The sequence below is a fragment of the Rhipicephalus sanguineus genome, chromosome 7, assembly GCF_013339695.2.
Source record: "Rhipicephalus sanguineus isolate Rsan-2018 chromosome 7, BIME_Rsan_1.4, whole genome shotgun sequence".
Taxonomy (NCBI): Eukaryota; Metazoa; Arthropoda; class Arachnida; order Ixodida; family Ixodidae; genus Rhipicephalus; species Rhipicephalus sanguineus.
The window spans coordinates 163,760,966-163,782,823 of NC_051182.1; the positions used below are offsets into that span (position 1 = coordinate 163,760,966).

The 21,858-nt window shown below is 45.4% G+C and overlaps 1 protein-coding gene across 1 annotated transcript in view; it reads right to left on the reverse strand.

Moving 5' to 3' along the window:
• LOC119399230 (ATP-binding cassette sub-family C member 2) overlaps nt 1-21,858 on the reverse strand; it is an 85,309-nt gene that overhangs the window by 14,073 nt on the left and 49,378 nt on the right. The window contains exons 12-18 of the mRNA XM_049417584.1: nt 19,369-19,580; nt 16,753-16,947; nt 11,403-11,570; nt 9,726-9,910; nt 8,522-8,597; nt 6,946-7,125; nt 5,090-5,413 (exon numbers count right to left, since the gene is read on the reverse strand). Of these exons, the coding sequence (XP_049273541.1) occupies nt 5,090-5,413; nt 6,946-7,125; nt 8,522-8,597; nt 9,726-9,910; nt 11,403-11,570; nt 16,753-16,947; nt 19,369-19,580 (1,340 nt within the window). The remainder of the gene's footprint in view (nt 1-5,089; nt 5,414-6,945; nt 7,126-8,521; nt 8,598-9,725; nt 9,911-11,402; nt 11,571-16,752; nt 16,948-19,368; nt 19,581-21,858) is intronic.

Here is a 21,858-nt window from a genome sequence, read left to right on the forward strand (position 1 = left end):
GTGCAGCAATGAACACACAGAGAAGGAGACATCTGACGACACACAGCGCTAACTTTGAACAAAAGGTTTATTTTCGTTTTCGAGCAGTACTTCACATAGACTGACTCGTGAAGATAATAATGATAATTGCTGAGGTCTTACGTCCCAAAACCACGGTATGATTATGAGGGACGCCGTAGTGGAGTGCTCCGTAAATTTTGACCATATGGTGTTCCTTAACATGTGCCTAAATCTAGGCACGCGAGCCTCTAGCGTTTCGCCTCCATCGAAATGCGGCCGCCGCTGCCGGGATTCGATCCTGCGACTTTCGGGTCAGCAGTCGAGTGTCATAACCACTGGGCGGCATGTGAACATCTCATAGCAAAAAGCATAAAGGAGCACTTTTTCTTTGCGGACTTATCTACCGAGCAAACAAAATTTCACCTGGTACCAAGATAATACAAAGTACAATTATCTGAAAAGGAGGCTCATTATCTTCGTACCACGTGAAATTTTGTTTGCTCAGTAGATAAACTCGCAAAGAAAAAGTGCTCATTTATGCTTTTTGCTATGAAATGTTCCCGTACCTATCGATGCGAAAGTCTATAAGTACTGCTGGAAAATAAGCCTTTTTTTATTGTTATAAGGAGAGGTTGGTGCCAATACGTGGCGCCGGCTAATACTCTTCTCTTGCACAATGGTTGTAGAAAAACAAACACAAGGCTACAGTACAGTACAAAGGCACATATTCAGGCAAGTATTCACAAAGGCAAGTATTCACACGATTGAAATGTTCACACAAAACATAACGGTTCACTAAGATGTTGCCATAGCCGATCATGTCACTGGGGAAGTTGCTCTTAAATATCGCAATGTAACTGCAACAATTAGGTTCTCACAAAGAATTATCTGCTCAAACGAGAATATTGTGCCTAGCATACAGGTTAACAATAACGCGAACCAAACTTTATCACATTTAGTACTTTTGTGATATTTCTGATTCCTCCAAAAATTGCACTACTGCGCGCGCAGCAATGTTTACAAAATGTTTACAGCTGTATTGTTTCCTATGATTTCACAGTGACTTGGAACCCACTGGAACATTGCGCCGTGGTTTAAATATCTCGCAGGCTATAGCGTATGTCTTCTGTATTTCGTATGTCAGCATGCTGCCTTTGTTTCCTAAGCTGATTCCTTTTAAACAGGCTAATGAGAATTTTGAGTCGCTGAGAACTACCCAGCGAAGAGGACCTGGCTGTCGACACGTCTTGGAGTACCACGAGCGTCCGCCAGTGCTTTGGTAATCGCTGAGTCCCGTCAGCCAACTTTCCATGCCCTGAGATTCACAGAAACTTGTCGGCATTATTTTCGTTTGACAACTCAACACGCAAACCATCCTCTATACCGAGCTATTCAGGAGAGAACCGCCGCAGGGATACATGGAAGTACAGTACGGTGCAACAACTTACTGCCCACGCACGAGTCTCCATGCGCGTCTCATCCCCCACGGCGGCTCTCAATTCCAGAAATTGTAACTTCAATTCCGAGATTAGCTCGTAAGAATGAGGTACTCATAATTGCGATTAACCCTATCACATATTTATACTAGGGGTGTGCGAATATCATATTTTTCGAATACGAATCGAATACGAATATCCGCCTTCGAATATCGAATCGAATATCGAATATCAAAGGAAAAATGCCACCAGTAACAATATTTTATTTAACATGTAACTATTCGAAAAAAAAAACATTAACAGCCTGACTGGCAACACAACATACACTGCTATATCCAGAACACAATGTCCAGGCTAGCACAATGCACATCACAACACACGCAAATATCACGGCACAATGAAAGTAATGACTAGATGTTATCATGAAGAAATATGAGTTACTCCACATGATCAGGCAGCAGGCGCTCCCTTCTAACAGAGGCAACCCCCCCCCCCCCCCCCTGCCACTGAAAAGGCACGCTCGCTTGGAACAGAAGTGGCTGGTATAGGGAGTATACATGGGGCAAAGCTTTGCCAGACTGGGGTATCTCAAGGTGCCTACAGTCCGCCACTAGTCACGTGGGTCACTGTCTTTCTTCAGAAGTGGTCCCGCATAGTGAACGAATGGTAGTGCGGCACGTTACGGCCGCATAATATTGAAAATGTACGGTTACATGATCGCCAACAGCGCTGCACGTCGGAGATGCACCAGCAATAAATCGACGAGCGCCCCAATAAATTAGGGCGCTCGTCGCAGGCAGATATCGTGCCTCCGTGTACTTACGATGTTTATCGCTCCTCTCGGCAACGTTTTTAGCGATACGAACGCAGCAGAAGTGTGGAAGACGAGTTATTTTATGCATGATTATCAAATCGCATATTCGCATTTTTCGAATATTCGAAGTTATCGAATATTCGAACTATTCGAATACACGATTTTCGAATTGAATACGAATATATCTAATGTAATATTCGACGGATATTCGAAACTTTCGAATATTCGCACACCCCTAATTTATACTAAATATGTAGACCAGATTCATGTCTACACCTATGGATCATGTTGGAATCAAAGTTCAACGTCGGCATTCTTTATGCCTGCATACAAAGAGAAAAAAAGACCTTAAGCTCAGCTACTTTACCACATCCACAAAAGCAGAAATAAGCCCTCTGTTGAAAGTTCGCGCTGTGTGTCATCATATGCCTACTCCTCTGTGTGTACTCGTTCACTGCTGCGTGAAGGCAAATATGCAAAGGCAAATATGTTTTCATTACTAAAATATTTCTTCGTACTTTATCTGGTGACTCACGTAATATGGTTTCTTTTGCGTTTGCGTATAGCTGCTTTACATTAACACGTTCTACTTCACTTTAACTTTAGTTACGGTGGTAGGCTGCTGATCCTAAAGACGCGGGTTCGATACCGCGTCTTCGGTGGTTGCATTTCGAGGGAGGCGGAATGCTAGAGGTTCGTGTATTGTGCGATCTCAGTGCACGTTCAAGGACTCCGTGTGGTCGAAGTTATACGGAGCCCTCCACCACGGCGCCTTTCATAGCTCGAGTCGCTTGGGGTCGTTAAACCCCGTAAGCCGACCAACGATCAACTCAAACAAGATGTCATTCCCCGGTCACAGTCCGTTGACTCTTGGACCTACTTCGGTATGCTTGTACAATCACCATTTGTTACCTTATTATGGCTACCTAAAGGGAAAAATATGGTGTGAAAATGCTCAAAGAAGGGGAAGCACATTTGAGTTCGTCTAGAGCATGCTAAAGGTACATTATCTTTTACACACATATATAGTCTGCTTATACAAGGTCTGTGTGGTCGTTTTTCTCTTGTACTTCGCTCAAATCAAATAGCTCACTTCTCTTGTTGTAAGCCTATCACATCGGTCTAATGGCCGATTGATTCGTGAGGTTCAAGGTCTGGCGCAGTGATTTCTACCAATATAGAATACTTATGATCAATCTGTTCACCGAGCAAGACTGCCGTATGGGAGAAGAGAACGTCAATATAATATTTTCATGAACTGTGTCCTTAGCTCTTGATTGGCGGTTTTTTTTTCTGTAATCAAAGTACCTGGCCCTACTGCAATTGCAAGAAGACTGTAATGCTGTCATGGGTATAAACGTTTGCACTTCGTCAACTCCATGTGGGACGTTGGAGCGGGGCATTGTCTTCTCGCCATCAACTTATACCAAAGAAGCCGAGAGCCAAAAAACTCCAGGCCTGCGCACAAAACGCAGCGCAATCGTAAGCGGCCTCTTAAGAGCGCATTCTGAACTCCTGTATAATTGTGGCACAGCCCATTTTGCTGGCCAGGCTTGTGCGGTGGTTTCGCTGCTTTAAAGCTCCCACCGATTACGCAATTCACACTGTGTGACATCAGGAGTTTTACCAAGCGACTGTAAGGCGATATGTGCACCAACGTAGGTGCACGCTTTGTTGATAGTCATTTCGCTGATGACGATTAATAATGGATGAGCCACTTGTGATGAGTGGGAAACATTAAACCACCCACTCGTGGCGCGATACGCAGTTTAAAATTGATTTTAAATATGTTCTAGGCTATATTATCCGTTGATATTTCGTAGGTGATGCGTGCGTGTCCACACAAATCTATCCTACAACTTATCCCGCCTTCAAAATTTTGTGTCACTACTCCTGTAAGGTACGGCCACGCTAGCGGGAAAACGCACGCGTCAACTCCTCGCTGCGAAGGCCGCCGTGGCAAGTGTGTTGCCGCGCGGCAGTGCAACGAGATCTCGCGCTCTTTCAGAACGGCGAGCAACACCGAGAGTGTCCGCTGTTTTCTGTTTGGTCAGTCGCGCTTTGGTTGCCCTGCGAGCAAGCCCGTAGCCAGGGGGGGAGGGGGGGGGGGGAGGTGCTAAGGTCCCGGGCTTACCCCGAAATTTTCGTGAAGTTACCAAAAATAAATAATAGAAATAGGTGTTTTTCTCAAAAAGTCAAGGTTTTCAGCAAGTGCCCCCCCTCCCCCCCGAAAAAAATTCCTTGCTACGGGCCTGCCTGCGAGCAGTCTCGATTGAAAACTCGGTGCAGGGGGTGGCGGTCCCGTCACTATGGCTCCGTGACGTTAGCCTAGTCGCTCCTGATTGGTGATTCGAATTGCAGCAAGCGAAGTTTTGCGAAGAATTCGGTCTGGACTCATTTTGTGCAGCACACCGCGAAACTCCCCCTTTTTGCTGCTAGCGTGGACGCTCCTCCAACATACGCTGTGACTATCGTGCGTATTCTGCGCAGGCCTGGAGGTTTTCTTTCTTTTATTTTTCCAAAGCAGTTTTAAGCACTGCCGTGTCTCTAAGGCAGAATAGTTAACTCCCATGAAGGATACCCATGTCCGATATTATTGTGATTAAGTGCGATAACAGCGACGGACACAGGCGGCGGCGGAAACACCACCTAAATCGGCTATTGTAATGAGCCAATAAGAGCTTGTGCTGTAAAATGCGATTGGGCCCATTTGTGTCGGAGAAATACACTGAAGAAATCGTAGTTATATTAACTATTGCAGGTGCCGCAAAATGTGAATGAAATTCTGCTTTCAATTGTCGGTATGGAATTGCTGTAAGGCATCAAGTTTCCCACTCACCACTATGACAAGGTAGACGCCAGTGGCGACCACTCCTAGGAGGCAAGCTGTAAGAGTCTGACTTCCCACGACGGCCAACCTGGCTAGTACCACCGTGATGGTCTGCAACACCTCTTTGGTCGTCACGTAGAACTGGCAGTCGACATAATTGAGGTCGGCGGAGAATCGGTTCAGCAGTCTTCCGCGGGGCGTCGCGTCGAAGAAGGAGACGGGCGAGAGAAGCACGCTCCGGAGCATGGCGCCATGCAGACGCGAAGACAGCCGCCGGAAAGACAGCGCCAGCAGAAAGCCAGCCAGAGAGCCAAACATCACTGCGAGCGTATGCTTTGAATTAGCCACAGCAAGAGGTCGAAAGCTGCACAATGGATATGCCGCATCTAGGGACTGTGGAAAATTTGGCTACGATCGCTCGAGTTCGCTCATGACGATGCGACACACGGGTGCTAAATAAAGTGAGAAAAAATGAATTGCATGCTGAATGAGAAGTATGGAAATGAAATTCCGGGGAACAAAGTCGTCTTGAGCCACTTTCGTGTTATTATTCTCTCCGCATGCCTCTTCACGATCTTTTCCTCGACGAACATCGCCTTCGGAACATATGTGCATTGACGTCTCGTGGTAGCATTCTCATGAACTTGTGTTTGCCATTCGGCCTATCTTGTGACAGTGATGTCAACAAACATTACAAGATCTTATAAGTTGTGTTTGACGACAATGAACAATGTTCTTATTCCCTTCTAACATTCAACTACCCGCTCCACGAAACGCTTGACATAAATTTCAACATGCACACCTGGCCTGCACATCTTTCTTTCTGTCCTACCAGTGGTGCAGTGCCAAGCTCACAGCACGTCCTCTACTAGGGACACTTCCCTCACTCTCCACCGTTCCCTTCCCTACAAACGGTGACCGCGCCCCCTTCACGAGCCGCACAAGTAACGACTTTTCCCTACGTCATTCCCCAATGCCCCTTTTATAGACCATTTCCCTGTCCACCGATTTTAGGGAATGTGCGGAAAACCGGGAAGCAGAGAAGTGTGTAACTTAGCAACGTTGCTTGTTGGGCGAGTTGGAACGAGTCAGTCATAGCGTAGTTTAGCGCAAAAAACAGGCAACAGACGAGTGAGAGGACAAGGACACAGCGCATTCTTCCAACTAAAGTTTATTGGATTGGGACGCATGTATATATACACGCAGGGAAAGCAAGAAAAGAAAAAAACCAAGAAGTAAAAACCGAAAGGTGAAAAGAATAAAAGTGCCGATAAGTCACACACGTGTGCCAACACCGCCCCCCTTCCCATGTCTCGCCAAAAACAAAAGCTCTTTGTCAGAAAGATGCAAGGAAGGCGTGCTTACGCATGCGTCCCCAGACCATTTAATTTCCTCAGCCTCGAGTATCGGGGCACCTCGGCATCCACGTGCGGGATTGTGAGTGTAGGCCCCTCTTTGATAACACTGCGGTCCTTGCACGCAGTCGGGACCAAAGGGTGAGGGAAATCATCGAGGCTGAGGAAATTAAACGGTCTGGGGACGCATGCGTAAGCACGCCTTCCTTGCATCTTTCTGACAAAGAGCTTTTGTTTTTGGCGAGACATGGGAAGGGGGGCGGTGTTGGCACACGTGTGTGACTTATCGGCACTTTTATTCTTTTCACCTTTCGGTTTTTACTTCTTGGTTTTTTTCTTTTCTTGCTTTCCCTGCGTGTATATATACATGCGTCCCAATCCAATAAACTTTAGTTGGAAGAATGCGCTGTGTCCTTGTCCTCTCACTCGTCTGTTGCCTGTTTTTTGCGCTAAACTACGCTATGACAGAGAAGTGTGCTTACAGTCGCAGACGCAAAGTGCGCCAAGTACCGTGACCCAAGTGGCGTCAGAATACCCTCCGTTGTCGGGAGTGGCGGCCGCGTCGGTCCACATCTTGATCCAGCAGAGGAACATTGCCACGGCCACCGCACGTGCCACGATGCTGAGAACGGCCAGAGGAAAGCAGACGCCCGACATGGTCACCAGGGCCCGGGCAAGATCGAATGCACTCTGCCGAATGAGCAGCGCCACAAAACGTGAAATCGACGTCAGCCATCAAGATTCGATAATTCCTTCTGTCAATCTCACAGTTAGGTTTCTAGCAACATTTCGTAGCGCCGTTTTCGCTAGAGGTAAGCTTCAACGCCAATCTAGGTTGCTTCACAAATCTTTAATTGTCGGGGCACCAGGTAAATGGTGTTCTGAGGCGAATTGATGCCTCCGCTTTTTTTTTTTAAGCCGATATCTTTATACCGCTCATGAGGCGAAAGATCCGTCCATCGTCACGTAACGTTCAGACACGTGATGACGTCAACGCGAACGGCAGTTCAGTCATATGACGGCAGCGCGGCACGCGTCACTGACATTTTCCCAGAGGCGCCGGTGGCGCCGGCGTGTGTGTTAAAGAAAAAGTGGCTACGCCTACAGACGGCGGTTAGCAGGTATAGAGTTAATATACTGACGCTAGAGGAAAAGCTGGTTCGCCAGACCACTAACCACAAGAAAACCGACACCTTGGGTAATGAGGACGCAGACAAAGCGAAATACGGGTACGTGTCAGTCTTCAGCGCACTGGTGCAGTAGCGTTTTTTTTTTTCGGAAAAAGAGGGGAGGGGGGGATCAATCATACTTCATGTATGCTCGTGTACGCGTTTTTACGTGCACGTGTATATATACACACATGTAAAACTTAACTTCCGGAAGAGTTGTCGTCCCCCATGCGCTGGCTACGCCATTGCATCGGTTCCAAGGCCTTCAAGTCTCCTAGCGAAAGTGTAAGAGACTCCATAGAATTTTGTTCAATTTCTACTTTGGTCAGTTTCGCGTCTTCTGCTTAACGTCTGTGCTGCTGGAATTGCACAATGTGGTTTAGCAACGCTCGATGCGGCCTCCTATATACCTTTCCAAAAGTAATTCACTTGGCTTCTGCACGACGCAATACATCTCTCTTAGCTTGCAAATGACAAGACCTCAGTTAAAAATTGTTTCACAGTGAGTTCATTCGTTCTGTTCCTATATTTGCACACTGTCCTTTGTGGTTGCTTTCGTCGTTGTAATGTCTCATTCCGTTGTTTCTTTACCTCTTCCTAGTTTCTGCCCCTTCTTTCCCGATGAGTACAAAGCGCCATGCCACTTCTGGATACAGTTGCTTTTCTTTATTTATTTATCGTTTTAGCCTAATATTAGCATTGTTAATCAAATATTTATATATGTACAGTACCCTCGAACAGCTATGAAGATTTATGCCTTCTTTCTAGGATTTTCAGTTTTCGTGTCTTTCTTTCTTTCTTGAAGATCCACGGGCAGGAATTAAGTAACGAAATCAAGGGCTCCATGAAGAACATTGGTTCCACAATAGTGTCTAATATCGCATGCATCGAATAAAGAAAGAATATGCTATACCTACTAAATCTCTATTCCGTGTTTCGTCTGTGGTGAGCTTTCCAAATACACAATCTTCTTCCGCCATTTCATGGGCATATCTGAAAGACAAGAAATTGTTTTTTAAGACAATCTCTGCCGCTAATTTATATGAGTATCCGCGTGACAAGAATGTTTTTTTTTTTGACAATGTCTTCTTAAGCAGGTTCCACCCATATTCCGTAACCGGATGCAACGTACAATAACGATGATTTCTGACCGAAATAAACAGCAAGAAAAGGTAAAAGAAGCACACGAATATTTAAGGTGCTAAGACGTAACAGAGCCACATTTTAAAATTAAAGACAAGAATATTAACAAGCTTCAAGAAATAAACTACAACATCGATGAAATATATTTATTTATTTATTTATTTATTTACTTACTTACTTATTTGTTTGTTTGTTTGTTTGCTTATTTATTTATTTATTTATTTATTTATTTATTTATTTATTTATTTATTTATTTATTTATTTATTTATTTATTTATTTATTTATTTACGAAATAGGCGCGTTGCCCCAGAGGAGCTATCACAGACGAGGTAGTCTGGGCACGATGTGCTAAATTGCTAACAGTAGCAAGCGAAAAAACACATATGACAAGGTTAACATCAAGGTATAACGAACAATGAGTTAACATTATCAGGGGTCATAAAAAGCGTGAACAAAATTAAAACAATGACACATTCTCACAAACACGGTCGGGAATTAAAATCGTGATTATCAAACACTGAGACGCATTCTTAAGGTGACGATTTCCACTCTCGCACGGCTTGTAGAAAGAGGGGTTTGGCAGAAATGAGAAATATTTCAAGAAAAACTAAAAAAAAACATTCTTTTTTATTTCAATCAAGCAATTGAGTTTACTTATTCTTTATTTGTACACTCTAAACGTGGCAACCGATAAACGTTATTTCGTGCACCTATAAAGTAAGGGCTACATTAGCTTTGAGTGCATAAATTCTAAACTCGGTAAACCTTACTATCGGTGCACAAGATCACATTTCTCGGTTACCACGTTTAGATACGAGTTCTCACCTTTTTTTTATTTCTACGTGGGCACGAGAAATTGTGCACAAGCCAGGCGGAAAGCAGTGTCTAGCTACAGCACTGCTTCAAAAGTGGTTTAAGATGATGACTTCAATACATGTCAGCAGTAATTACAAGCACCGCATAACGTGAGAGCTTACCCGCTGGGACGCCTGTCATTGGCTGAGGAGTCCGGCCTGCTTCCGAACAACAGCGTCTTCGGCGCCCTGTGGTCGGTGACCATCTCGGTCAGGTTTTGGAATGAAAGCAGTCTTTTCTCCCACACCAGGAATAACTGGTCGACGTGTCTCAAGAACACGCCTTGGTTACAAACCATGATGCGAGTCTGTCGAAGGAGAAAGGTTGAAAAAAAAACATATTAATACAAGTTTTCCAAGTAAGTTTCCCACCACAGTGAACATTATGATATGTACAAGCTGTCACTTCTTCTGGTAGATATTTGAAAGCTTATAACGCGTAACGTTTTAAAGTCTTGCTTCTGTATGACATTGGCGACTGCATTAGTAATTTTGCCTCAATAAATAGTCGAACGCGACGCTCTTGTGCAAATGCGCTATGCGTGGCAGACTGCGCACGTATGAGTGTCGCCTCACTTCATAATTCTTCTTCAGCGGGTCCCGCAGTGGCATAGTCTTTTAATTTTGAGTGTTACAGTTTAAAGTGTAACTACTACCTAGAAGAGATATAACTATTTTTAATGCATCTATGGCTTGAAATTAATCAAATATGCGAATTAAGGCTCATTAAGCGCCACAGAACATTAGCGTTTTTAAAGAATGCCCTTTTGCCAAAAGTGAGAGAAATAAAAGCTGAACGGCGGCAACGCGATGTCAGGACTATAGTCCTGCATGACATCGCGTACTGAAGCATAGACTACATTATGAAATTGCGCTCTTCCTATACAAATATAATGGCTTAGACAGTTGGAGTGATTGAGCAAGGAAATTAAAGCACCTATTCAGGATGTTCCCATGCATAACCGCCGATGTAGGAGTTTAACCATCCCTATACGATCACCACGCTCGTAAAATAGTACGAATTACTACCACATATTGCTATTACCGTGCATGTATCGCGCTTATTTTTAGCCTTGTCACTTCTGTTTATTGCGAGATTTGACAGACTTAAAGCTCATTGCGACAGCTCCATTTTATGCAATGTCAAGGTTATTGTATAACATGTTTTCTTTTTTTTTTTGACGATCAGTTTAGAAGATTTCTTTCAGCTACTTTTTTTGTGAATAAATGTTTTTGTATCACTTTGCGCTTCACTGATTCGCATCAACACTTGTTATAATCAGTCGTTATCTCACAAACTGGGTTGCTCTCAGCCTTATTTGCAGTTGTCGAGTATTGATGAGGGAAGAGACCCCGTGAGGCTATCAAACCTTTTAGCCTCAGTCCTTTTAGGATAGGCCTGAAATAAAGTGAAACTGAAACTGATTAGAAGTTTCTGTTTCTGTCAGCCTGAAAAATGTTGCTAAGCGGGACAAACTGCTGGGAATACGACATATTGTGCGCTGCTTGTCCCCGTTTTACCTTCTGCCTGTGCGTGTCCTTTCGTAGCGCTTATTACCCACATCAGTAGCTACATTTGTTTGCTGGCTAATTCTGCGTAAGCAATGGTGTCTGGCACGTTCCACATAGGAGTAGCCAGCCAACACCGCAGCCACTGCGGCGAGCAAGAAACAATCCGGCATGACTGCGCCAGTGTCCACGGTGCAGTGCAGAGACAGTCAGTTTCCGTCGTGCTCAGCCAGCTGGACGAGTGGTCGATTGTGGAAGGACAACACGCCATCGTTAAGTGTTGGGAAGTACCTTGTGCCTTAACAATCCGTCACGTCCGATGACCCGTGCGAAGACCTTGGCGGCCACGTGAACATCCAAAGCGCTTAGAGTGTCGTCCATCAGGTAGATGTCGCTGTCACTGTACACTGCGCGCGCCAGTGCCACCCTCTGCTTCTGGCCTCCGCTCAAGGTTTCGCCCTGCAAGTTCGAGTCACGGGAAATTATAGAAGTCACAGAAAAGAGTGCGACAATGCAATGTATCCCGGTATTGCCTTACGACGCCATCGCAACGTGTTAGTGGAGTGGCCCACTCTATTACAATGGCTCGGTAGATTGAGCTACGTTTATCGATTTTATCATCAGGAATATAAAGTGAAAGCTAACAGAAAAGTGTACAACCCTTGTATTTTGCGAGTTCTGAAATACGGGGCAGAAACCTGGAGAATAAAAAAAAAACTACTTATGAAGAAGTTAGGTACTATACAGTGTGCGATGGAACAAAAAGCGATAGGCGTAACTCTTTAAGAGACAGCATAGACAGCAGAGTGGATCAGAGAACCCACGGGGGTAGCCGATATCGTAGTCAAATCAAGCTTCCCAGTAGATGTATGGAAGCGCATTGTTCAGAATAACAGCGACATAATAATGGGCGAGGTAAAAGGGGTAAAATGAAACCTAACAAACAAAGGCACCACTCAGATGTACAAGTGAAGCAACATTGCCGTAGATGGATACGCAAACGTAATGCATGGCAAATGGGTGGCCATTGAACGTTTACTTCGCCATTTACTTAGTCGTCTTTTAATGTCAACAAAAACATCAGTTAGCAATCATTACCCAAACAAGACAGAAGTTGAAAGGAAGACGGAGGCATGACGTGATGACAAGTCATCGAATCCATAAAAGGTCTTCGGCCCTGCGACACGAATTCAGCCATCTGTTGGCTACAGCGATATTCTCTGTTTGACGATTTCTTATTATTTACCATCAAGTAGTTTAGCGACTTAAGGCAGTCAGTGACGGGCTATGTTCTATACTGTGCACCTTTTCATCGACAACGCCTACATCCAATTTTCTCTCGTCCAAGAATATTGGAGCATATCACTAAAGCTTAGAATAACAGAGAGATGAGCTAGTTGGTAAGTATTCATTCTAAAAAGACAGGGCGTGGAAACACGGAAACAAGAAAGAAGTCGGTGTGTGGAAACAAGAAGTTGGTGTGTTTTACGAAACAAATATCGGCCCGCTTCTTGTCTTTTACTCGCTCATTCTCCCTCTGCACAGCGGCGCAAATCTCACCTAGCTTATTGGCAGCCGTGAAAACAACATTAACGCCGTTGACAAGAAGCGGACCGATAATTGTTTCGTTAAACACACCAACAAATTCACTGATTGCCGTACGAGTGTAAGGTCCCTTTCAGCTGCGGCCGCTTCTACGTAGGACAGACGGGCCGATGCATTAACCAGAGATTGTTGGAACATAAGAGATCGCTAACAGGAGGCTCACCGTCCAATCTATCTTTACATTGTCGAGATTGTAAGTGCACGCCAAAATTCGATGAATGCGCAGTGTTGTACCGGTATAGAAATGAAGAAACGCGCCTGATGATTGAAGCATGGCATATCGAGAATAGTGGTAGCGCATGCGTGAGCCAACCCTCAATTAACTTGCATAAAGGTGAAATCAAATGCCTTAACAGTTATCTTTCACGTAGGCCCCCACGCGTGCCGGATTGATAGGTTCGCCTATTGCATGGGCATGCGCAGATAAGTTTTCGTGCCTTCTTTCTTTCCAGCCGTTGTGCGTCTCTTCAGTTGTTAGTCGGCGTTTGTGGTGTCCTGATTTCTTTCTTGTGTCCGTGTTTGCACGCCCTGTCTTCTTAGAATGAATATCACTGAAGCTCCATACATACTTCTTTTTCGCTGGTCGAATGCTCGCAAAAAAAGGTAACTACGTATACTAAACAGAGTACTAGCTGCGAAAGAGAGATAGCAACCTTTAACGATATCCCCGTAGCTCAGGGGCGTACGTTGGCGTAGGCAGGGGGGGGGGGGGTGGTAGTTCATACACCCCCCCCCGCTCCGAAAAGTTTCAAATTTGCTTGCGTATATATACACGCACACATACAGACACACACACGAACATACACAGAGTACGGTTGAACACCCCCCCCCCCCCCACCCCGGAAATAATTTCTGGCTACGCCCCTGCCGCAGATGTTAGCCTCGTTTATCGCCTGGCTTGCGACTCCAGGTGGCGAGCGATGACTGTGATACATACAATGATCACATATACACACACAAAATAATCATTCATAAAGCTGTGAAAGGCCACAGTACATCCTATCTGCAAACGGAACCTTTTTCTTGACGTTTATATTGCTATGCACAATGAGTAGGATCACAAGTTTTGAACAACATCGCGAAACATTGGAAAGTGGGCTTGTAAGCAGGCTCGTGAGATTACGAGCCAGTTGAAACTACAGATTTCGGTGCTTTACGGCGAAAGAATTTTAGTCGATGTATGATGAAAATCACTACCACCTCGCTCGACACAGAATAAGCGAAACATAATAATTGTTGGGGTTTTATATCCCATAACCACGATATGATTATGAGGGACGCCGTAGTGGAGGGCTCCGCAAATTTCGACCACCTGGTGTTCCTTAACGCGTACTTAAATCTAAGTAGGTGCATGTTAAGGAACACCAGATGGTCTATATCAAACAACTGCCGGCTAATCGATGGGCAGTATTCTGCGACTCAAAGGCGGCTCTACAATGTCTTCCGTCAGCTCTTCGTCGCGGATCCTACAAACAACTTGTGTCGAAGATACGAGAAACGATGCACTGTGCGATTGAAAAAGGGCACAACGTCGTGTTTCATTGGTTCCCAAGTCATTGTGGTATCTCCGGCAACGACCTCGCCGATGAAGCTGCCAGAAAAGCACACGCACAACCAAACCTTGTCTCCAGGGTGTCGGAACGAAATGTTTTTTGTTTCGGTTTTAACGGTTTCGGTGTTTCGGTTTGTTTGTAACGGGTTGAAAGCATTCAACGACCGCCTCATTGCGCTATTCGCATTGTATGACGCCAGGTTGTTATTTTACTGTTCTGTCACGCAATATTACATATATTAACACGATTCCTTGCCCAACATGACGCCTGTGTAGAGTATTTTTGCGAAGGAGTTAAAAGCACCAGCGCGGCACTGTGGTGTAATACTCGACTGGCAAGCAGAGGGCGTGGGTTAATATGCCATCCGATCCTAGAAATTTGTTTCTAATTTCCTTTTTTTTTATTTCACGCGATAGCGGTTACGGACACTGGCGGCGGCGGACAACTATGGCTTCAAAATCAGATGTTGTGATCTCATAACAGCTTTCGCTATAACAAACATCAGCGCCGACAATATCCCCGACACGCTGACCTTCGTCACAGGCGCGCAAAAGCCCACCAGCGTTAATATAAACATCTCTGGCTGCCACTGTTTTCGTTTTTCGCACAATTTCAAGATATCTTTGCTTTGTAATTCCTGCCTGAGGTACGCTCTAATACTGTACCCTGAGATACGCATAAATTCCCACGTTGCATGACCGCAGTTTTTCCGAATTGCCAAGTTTTCTCGTGAACCGAAAAACGATTTGAAAAATTTCGGTTTTACTGCGGAACGAAATAATACATAAAGTTTCGGTTACGTTTTTGTTCCGGTCAAAATTATCGTTTTTTTTTTTCATTTTTCGTTTTCGGTTTTCGTTCCGTTCCGACACACTGCTTGTCTCTACACTTTTATCAAGGATTGACGCGGTTCGAACCTTAAGTAAGCTGGCGCAGAACATGACACTGCAGAAGTGGCAAACATCACAGTTCACATACCATCGATAGTATTCTCTCAACCCACCTCTACGACTGCGGCTGCTACCTGGTCTTTCCCGGGAGGAAGATACAGTGTTGTCTGGGTGTAGCATTCACCAACGTCTACTCATTTAAGATTGAGATGGCCGACAACGCCGAGTGCAACGACTGTGCCGTCGATGAAACTATTGAGCACCTCTTGTGTTACTGCCCGACTTACGCAAACGAGAGGCTTCACCTCCGTACTGCTCTAAATGACCTGGATGGAAGCGTTTTCACTGTCTATAAGATATTGGGACTATGGGACTGGCGATGAGAGTTCTGAAAGGCAGCGAAAGCTCTGTTGCGTTTTCTCAAGTATACCGGATTGATTCGCCGTCTGCTATATCATACGCAGAACTATCCCGTCGGCTGAAAGAGTGACTTTTCTCTCCTCCTCTGTAGCTCTCCTTCCCACTCCCCCAGTGCAGAGCATAGGTAGGCAGAAAAATTGGAGCTCACTCAGACTCACTCGAGAAATATGTTTTGCTCTGAGGACTCACTCGGACTCAGACTCACCAACATATTTCTCAGTTGGACTCACTCAAACTCAGACTCACGGCTTGACATTATTCTGAGTGAGTCCGAGTGAGTCGACTCGTGCGTCTGTAAGCGTAAAATTAGCTTTTTCGATGATGGTGTCAATGCTATTTAACGCCAATATCTCACGTAATCGGTGCTCTACAATACGCCTTTTACTATGGTGCCTTCAAATACAAGTTATCAGTGGTATCAATCCAGTAAGGATATTTTTATGTAATGTTTTTAACGAGATGTTTTTATCAAGAACTCCCCATGAAAGATTTTGCGGGGAGAGGTCATGGCACTTCCCCCATAACTGACGCCTCTGATCAATAAATATTAAGGCGGCGCGTGAACTCTGCTGCGTTGAGATATGAGTGACTAGACCTGAGTATAAACGTAAGACGAAATAAGACTGATAGTAATGCTGAAGATGAGTAGATAAGACCACAGCTCGGCAATAAAAGGTGGAGCTCACTCAGACTCACTCAAGAAATGTATTTCGCGCTTAAGGCTCACTCGGACTCAGACTCACCAATATTTTCCTCAACTGGACTCACTCGGTCTCAGACTCACTAAAACTTTGCTCAACCGGACTCATTCGGACTCACGCTCACCAACGTATTTCTCACCCGGACTCACTCAGACTCAGATCGAGCCGTGAGCCTGAGTCTGAGTGAGTCGACTCATGAGTGAGTTTGCCGCCCTATTGTGCAGGGTAGCCCACCGGGCTCAGCCCTGCTTAACCTCCCTGCCTTTCATTTATTCTTATTCTCTCTCTCGCTCTCTAAAGCTAAGCACACGGGACTCTAGGATTTCACCTGCAAAGAAATATGGCAAAAGCGGCCGAGATTCCATCCCACGACCTTCGGGTCATCAGACGAGCACCACAACCTCAAGACCACCGCGGTGGGGTCTAATAAGCGAGGAATGAGATATATACGAAGCATGTCGGTTCAACGCACTTTCTCTCCAACTTCGGTCAGATCTCCAGCAGGCAGCAGTTCCATGTCTCGTGTGAGGTCACAAGCTTCAAGGACGCGCAAGTAGCGTCCGGCATCCATGCGCTTGCCGAAGAGCACATTGTCTCGGATGGTCATGTTGAAGATGCAGGCCGTTTGTGGCAGGTACGCCACGCTTCCCTGCATTTGGAGGTAGATTCAGAATGAAACTGCTGTGAGCATGCAATGTTTTAGGGTGGTTTTTCCATCTTTTTAACACCCACTAGTTCCCTGCAGACTTGAAGGTCGGAAAAGTGGTCCGGCTTACAGGTCCGGACGCAAAAATTAGCCCCTCAGCTTCCGCCCAAGCTCCCTCACCAGCATTCCTTGCAAGGTTATTGGGCATATTTCGTCGTCACATTTAGCAAGGCAGTTAGACTATAATCAGTTTTCACGAAAGCACATGTTTTCTGAAGAAGTATGTCCTGTGATACTCAACTTCTTTCTTTTACTCACAGCCTTCATCTTATTCTCGACAAAGGCTGTTTCGCAGAATGTGTTTTCATTGACTTTGCCGAAGCTTTCGACAAAGTGTGTGATAAATTGGTTGTATTTAAACTTAGTAAGCTTAGTCTTGATCCTAACCTGTTTGCATGGCTTGAGAATTTTCTCCTTAATCTGTCAGAGTTCATTGCTTCCAATAACCATATCACCCTGTTTAACTCTGTACCGTGATGTGATCAGTTCCAGACCCCCTTATTTTCCTAATTAGCAATAACGATTCACGCAGAAAAGTTTCTTCTAACATTTACCTTTTCGCAGATGACTGTTACCTTCGGCGAAAGTTCAGACATTTCTAATAACTCGCTCCTGCAAGACGATATTAGCGCTGTCTCTAACTGGTGCGACGTATGGTTAATACAACTTAGCGCATCTAAACGAAAATGCACGCGTGTAACTCGCAGCAATACTCCACAGAAGAACGGTAACCTAATAATACTCCCCTAGAAGCTGTACCCTTCTATAAATACCTTGGCGCCCACATAAGCTCGTCACTCTCTAAGTTTTTACACATCAAAAATGTAATTAACAACGCTAACCGTATGCTATTCGCCGAAATTTCGTTTCTGCCCCCCCCCCCCCATCATTAAGGTCAATGTATTGGGATCAAGATGGAATACGCCTTATCAGTCTGGGACCCGCATTCTGAAATCTTTATACAATCACTGCAATTTATCTAAAGCAATGCCACATGTTTCAATTCTAGACGTTATAGCGGCACATCAAGCGCAACTTGCATGAAAAACTTGCAGCCAGACGAAAGTTCATTCAACTTGCGTTGTTTCATAAATTGTATTTCCACAGTTCATGCCTGCGTGACAACCTTATGTTCATAACGCAAGGTTCCTTGCGTTATGATCAATACATCGACTGAGAAGAGAAAGAAGGTGGCTTTCGCCATGGAGTCGTCTTATAGACGAATGCACGAGGCATTCTGCGAGTTTTAACAGCAGAGCTGTTAAAGCCGGCCGTGTACTGGGAAAAAACCCCTTGGTGGTTATTCGCGACAGGAACTGGGCAAGCCCCACTACAGAGCACAAACATTGATGGGAACAGTATGAATGCGTTGCTGGTGGGAAAGGGAAATGAGGGTGAACAGGAGGAGGAGAGAGGGTGAAGCACAGCGTAGCCGTGTATGGTGTATAGCCCAGTGATGGGTGAAGAGAAAGGGAAGGCCCCCAGCTCAGCTGTTTCCTCAGTCACCGCACCACTATCGCGTAGCTGCCCCAATTTTTAAAAATTATTTGTGCATGTTAACGTTTGCGCACTCCCCTCTGCCATAGCTTGGTCTAGTCAATACAATAAGATAATTTAAAAATCAAACAAGCTCATAACAAGCTTAGCTCAAGTTTCGGCAAGTGGTTAATCAACGCTGTGCCAAGTAAAAAGAGTAATAGACGGTTTTCATTTCAAAGTCTCGAGCTAGTGCCCGTGTTTACGATATAATAATAATATCTGGGGTTTAACGTCCCAAAACCACCATATGATTATGAGAGACGCCGTAGTGGAGGGCTCCGGAAATTTCGCCCACCTTGGGTTCTTTAACGTGCACCTAAATCTAAGTACACGGGCCTCAAACATTTTCGCCTCCGCCGAAAATGCAGCCGCCGCGGCCGGGATTCGATCCCGCGACCTTCGGGTCAGCAGTCGAGCGTCATAACCGCTAGACCACCGTGGCGGGGCGTGTTTACGATATAACATCGCGTTTTTTAATTGTTCAGGAGGCGTAGCAAAAGTGACGTAGAAAATTCCGCGTAGAAAAGTGATGAAATTGTTTATACTTTGTCTCTTTCTTCGCTTTTTGCTTGTTTTTATTCACTTACGCAGCAAACTTATATGAAATCGTGAGTGCTATTTCTCCAGTCCACCTACTGATAGCCTTATTAGATTAAACGGTTGGTTGTCCACAGGCGCCTAAGAAGACCGCAAGCGATACGGAAGGCAGTATATGTGTAAATGCAGTTACAAGAGAAAGCGAAGGAGATCGCGTATCTGTTTCGTTTATGTGCGGAATTTTCAAATCGAGAAAGACCAAAGTTGTACAGCTCGATTCTGCTGCACATAGACGACGGGGCTTACGTGAACATGGATATATCCTTCGATGCAACGAAGTTCGCCGAGCATAGCTGTCAGCAGCGCGGTCTTTCCACTTCCGACGAGGCCGACAACACCGACGAAGGAACCCGGTGCGACGTCCATGGTGACGCCACAGAGCACTGGCTTCTCCTTTCCAGGTGCTTCCTCTCTTCCTCCGCTCCAGGCGAATGAGCACTTGCTGAGTATCACAGCGCCTGTGAAACCGGATATAGAGTTACGCTAAATATTACCAACTCTCGTAGCCCCTAAAGCTTTCCGCAGTTTAAACTTGCGCTGCACCATCATCATCGCCATTGTCAGCCCACTGCAAATCGAACGCCTCTCAAAAGGATCTCCTATCCACCCTGTCTTGTGCGAACTGTTTTCCTCTTATGCCTGGTAACATGTTGATTTCGCCACTCCATCTAACCCTCTGCAGTCCTCGGCTGCGTTTCCCATTTCTTGGAATTCACTCCGTCGCTCTAAATGACCGTCGCTTGTCGGTCCCTCGTATCCTGTTACCTGCCTAGGTCCACATTTAAGCGAAGGTTCTATGAATTACAGATTTCGGTGGCGGCGGCATAGTTCGCGAAAAACACTGCGTGTGCGAGTGTACGGGCATGCAGGTGTACACGAAGAAGGCCCTCGAAAGCCCTCGGGTCACATGAGTATTTGTGTGAGCCGTCTTCCAATAAATGAAGCTCTCTCGATGACGGGCTCAGCCGTATCTGATGCGGTAACCCGATCTCTTATCGAGGTCACTTGTTATTTCACGTTGCCACATTTCACTGTTACATTTCATTGTAGCATTACATTGCTTCCCGCATGACTGTCGTTGTTGCCCGTAGCAACAGAAATGTCGCGCTCCTAAGCACGTGGATGAAGGTCCGGTTCCCGGCCCGGAGGAAGGAAAAAGTTGGCATCGCGCAATGCGACAGAAAGAAAGAAGAAAAAATAGTGCGTCACTCACTCCAAGCTTCGCTTTCCCCCTTTTTCCCGATACGAGAAGCGCGCCTGCTTTTTTTTCTTCTTGATGTTAGCTAGAATGTTGTTACCTAATCCACTCTGCTCTCTTCCTGTCACTTAATGTAGTGCCTAACATTTTTCGTTCCATCCCACTTTCTTAACTTCCCGCATTTCTTTGTTTTCCTCCAAGTTTCCGCGCCATATGTTAGCAGTTCATAAACAGCGGCAGACTGCCTGTCATGGTTTGGGGATGTCTGAAGTGAGCGCTGAAACAGGCACCAATTTGAAATGTCAGTTCTGACTAAAATAATTTAAAATGTTACTTTCTCCCCCGTCTTTTTTCTTTCCTGTGTGCTTTTTTTTTTTGGGTGCTCCTTGACTTTAATAAATCACTTGACACAAGTGTCTTAGGGTTTTACAAAAAAAAAAGGACACAATTCAGAATTATTCATGAAGTTTACAGCGACGCATCGATTTTTAAAGGCTCAGTGCGACCAAGACAAAGAAAATTTGGCAGATCCCACTCGTTGTGAGAATCGGTTTCATGCGAAGCTGCCAGCGATTAAGGCCCAACCGCATGCACGCGATTTTCGAGCGACGGCGACGAGCGACAGCGACAAACGGGCTCTGTCGCGCTGTTGCGTCGCGACGAAGTGGCGCGGTTGCTCGATTGAAAACTACTGCGTGCACGCAAGTAAATTGCGAAAAAGAATTACAAAGTAGATGAATGACAACATGCCAAATTTATAATTGTCTTGTGTGAGATAAGGAAGGCATAAAAGCGTTTCGTGACTCTTTTTTTTCGCAATCGTATGTTTAACCGCGACAGCAGTATCTGCTGTGATGTCGAGGGGGCGCCCGGAAGCGTACGCTACCTAGGCTAATACGTCGCACTTTGGAAACTGCGTTATGTTAGGGTTAGTCCACGAGGCGCATCTCTACAACGTTTCCTCTTGCTGTCGTGCAACATTTAAGAAAAGCAGCAGCGACTCACATCACTGCCTCGCAAGGAGAAGGGCCACCTCACACGACGACGATGTTGACATTGCAGCAAGCTACTAACAATGCAGCAAGCTACCACCGAAATATCAAAACGAGCCGTCGATCAAAATTAACGATAAAATACGGCCGCTGCCTCGCTCTCCGCGTGAGATGGAGTTGTAAAGAAGGTAGGCTTTAACTTGCATTCCTTGAAGTACGCGCCGATTAGAAGCATCAAGAGCAAATTGCAACAAAAGCGAGGATCGGTTATGCTGCCATGCTGCCGGAAATCATCATGCTCACTTCCGGGTGACAAGCGATTTTTTCGGGCTTTCCAGAAACCTGCGACGCGACAAGCGACGGCGATGGATGGCCCTCCGCGACAGCAAATCTTGTCACTCGTCGCTGTCGCTCGTCGCCGTCGCTCGAAAATCGCGTGCATGCGGGTGGGCCTTTACTTCTATGCTGTATTTTATGCTTTTAAGCGAAGCGTTACGAGGTGGATCGACGTGTTTTTGTAAGTGTAGTAGCTATGTGCACATCGTG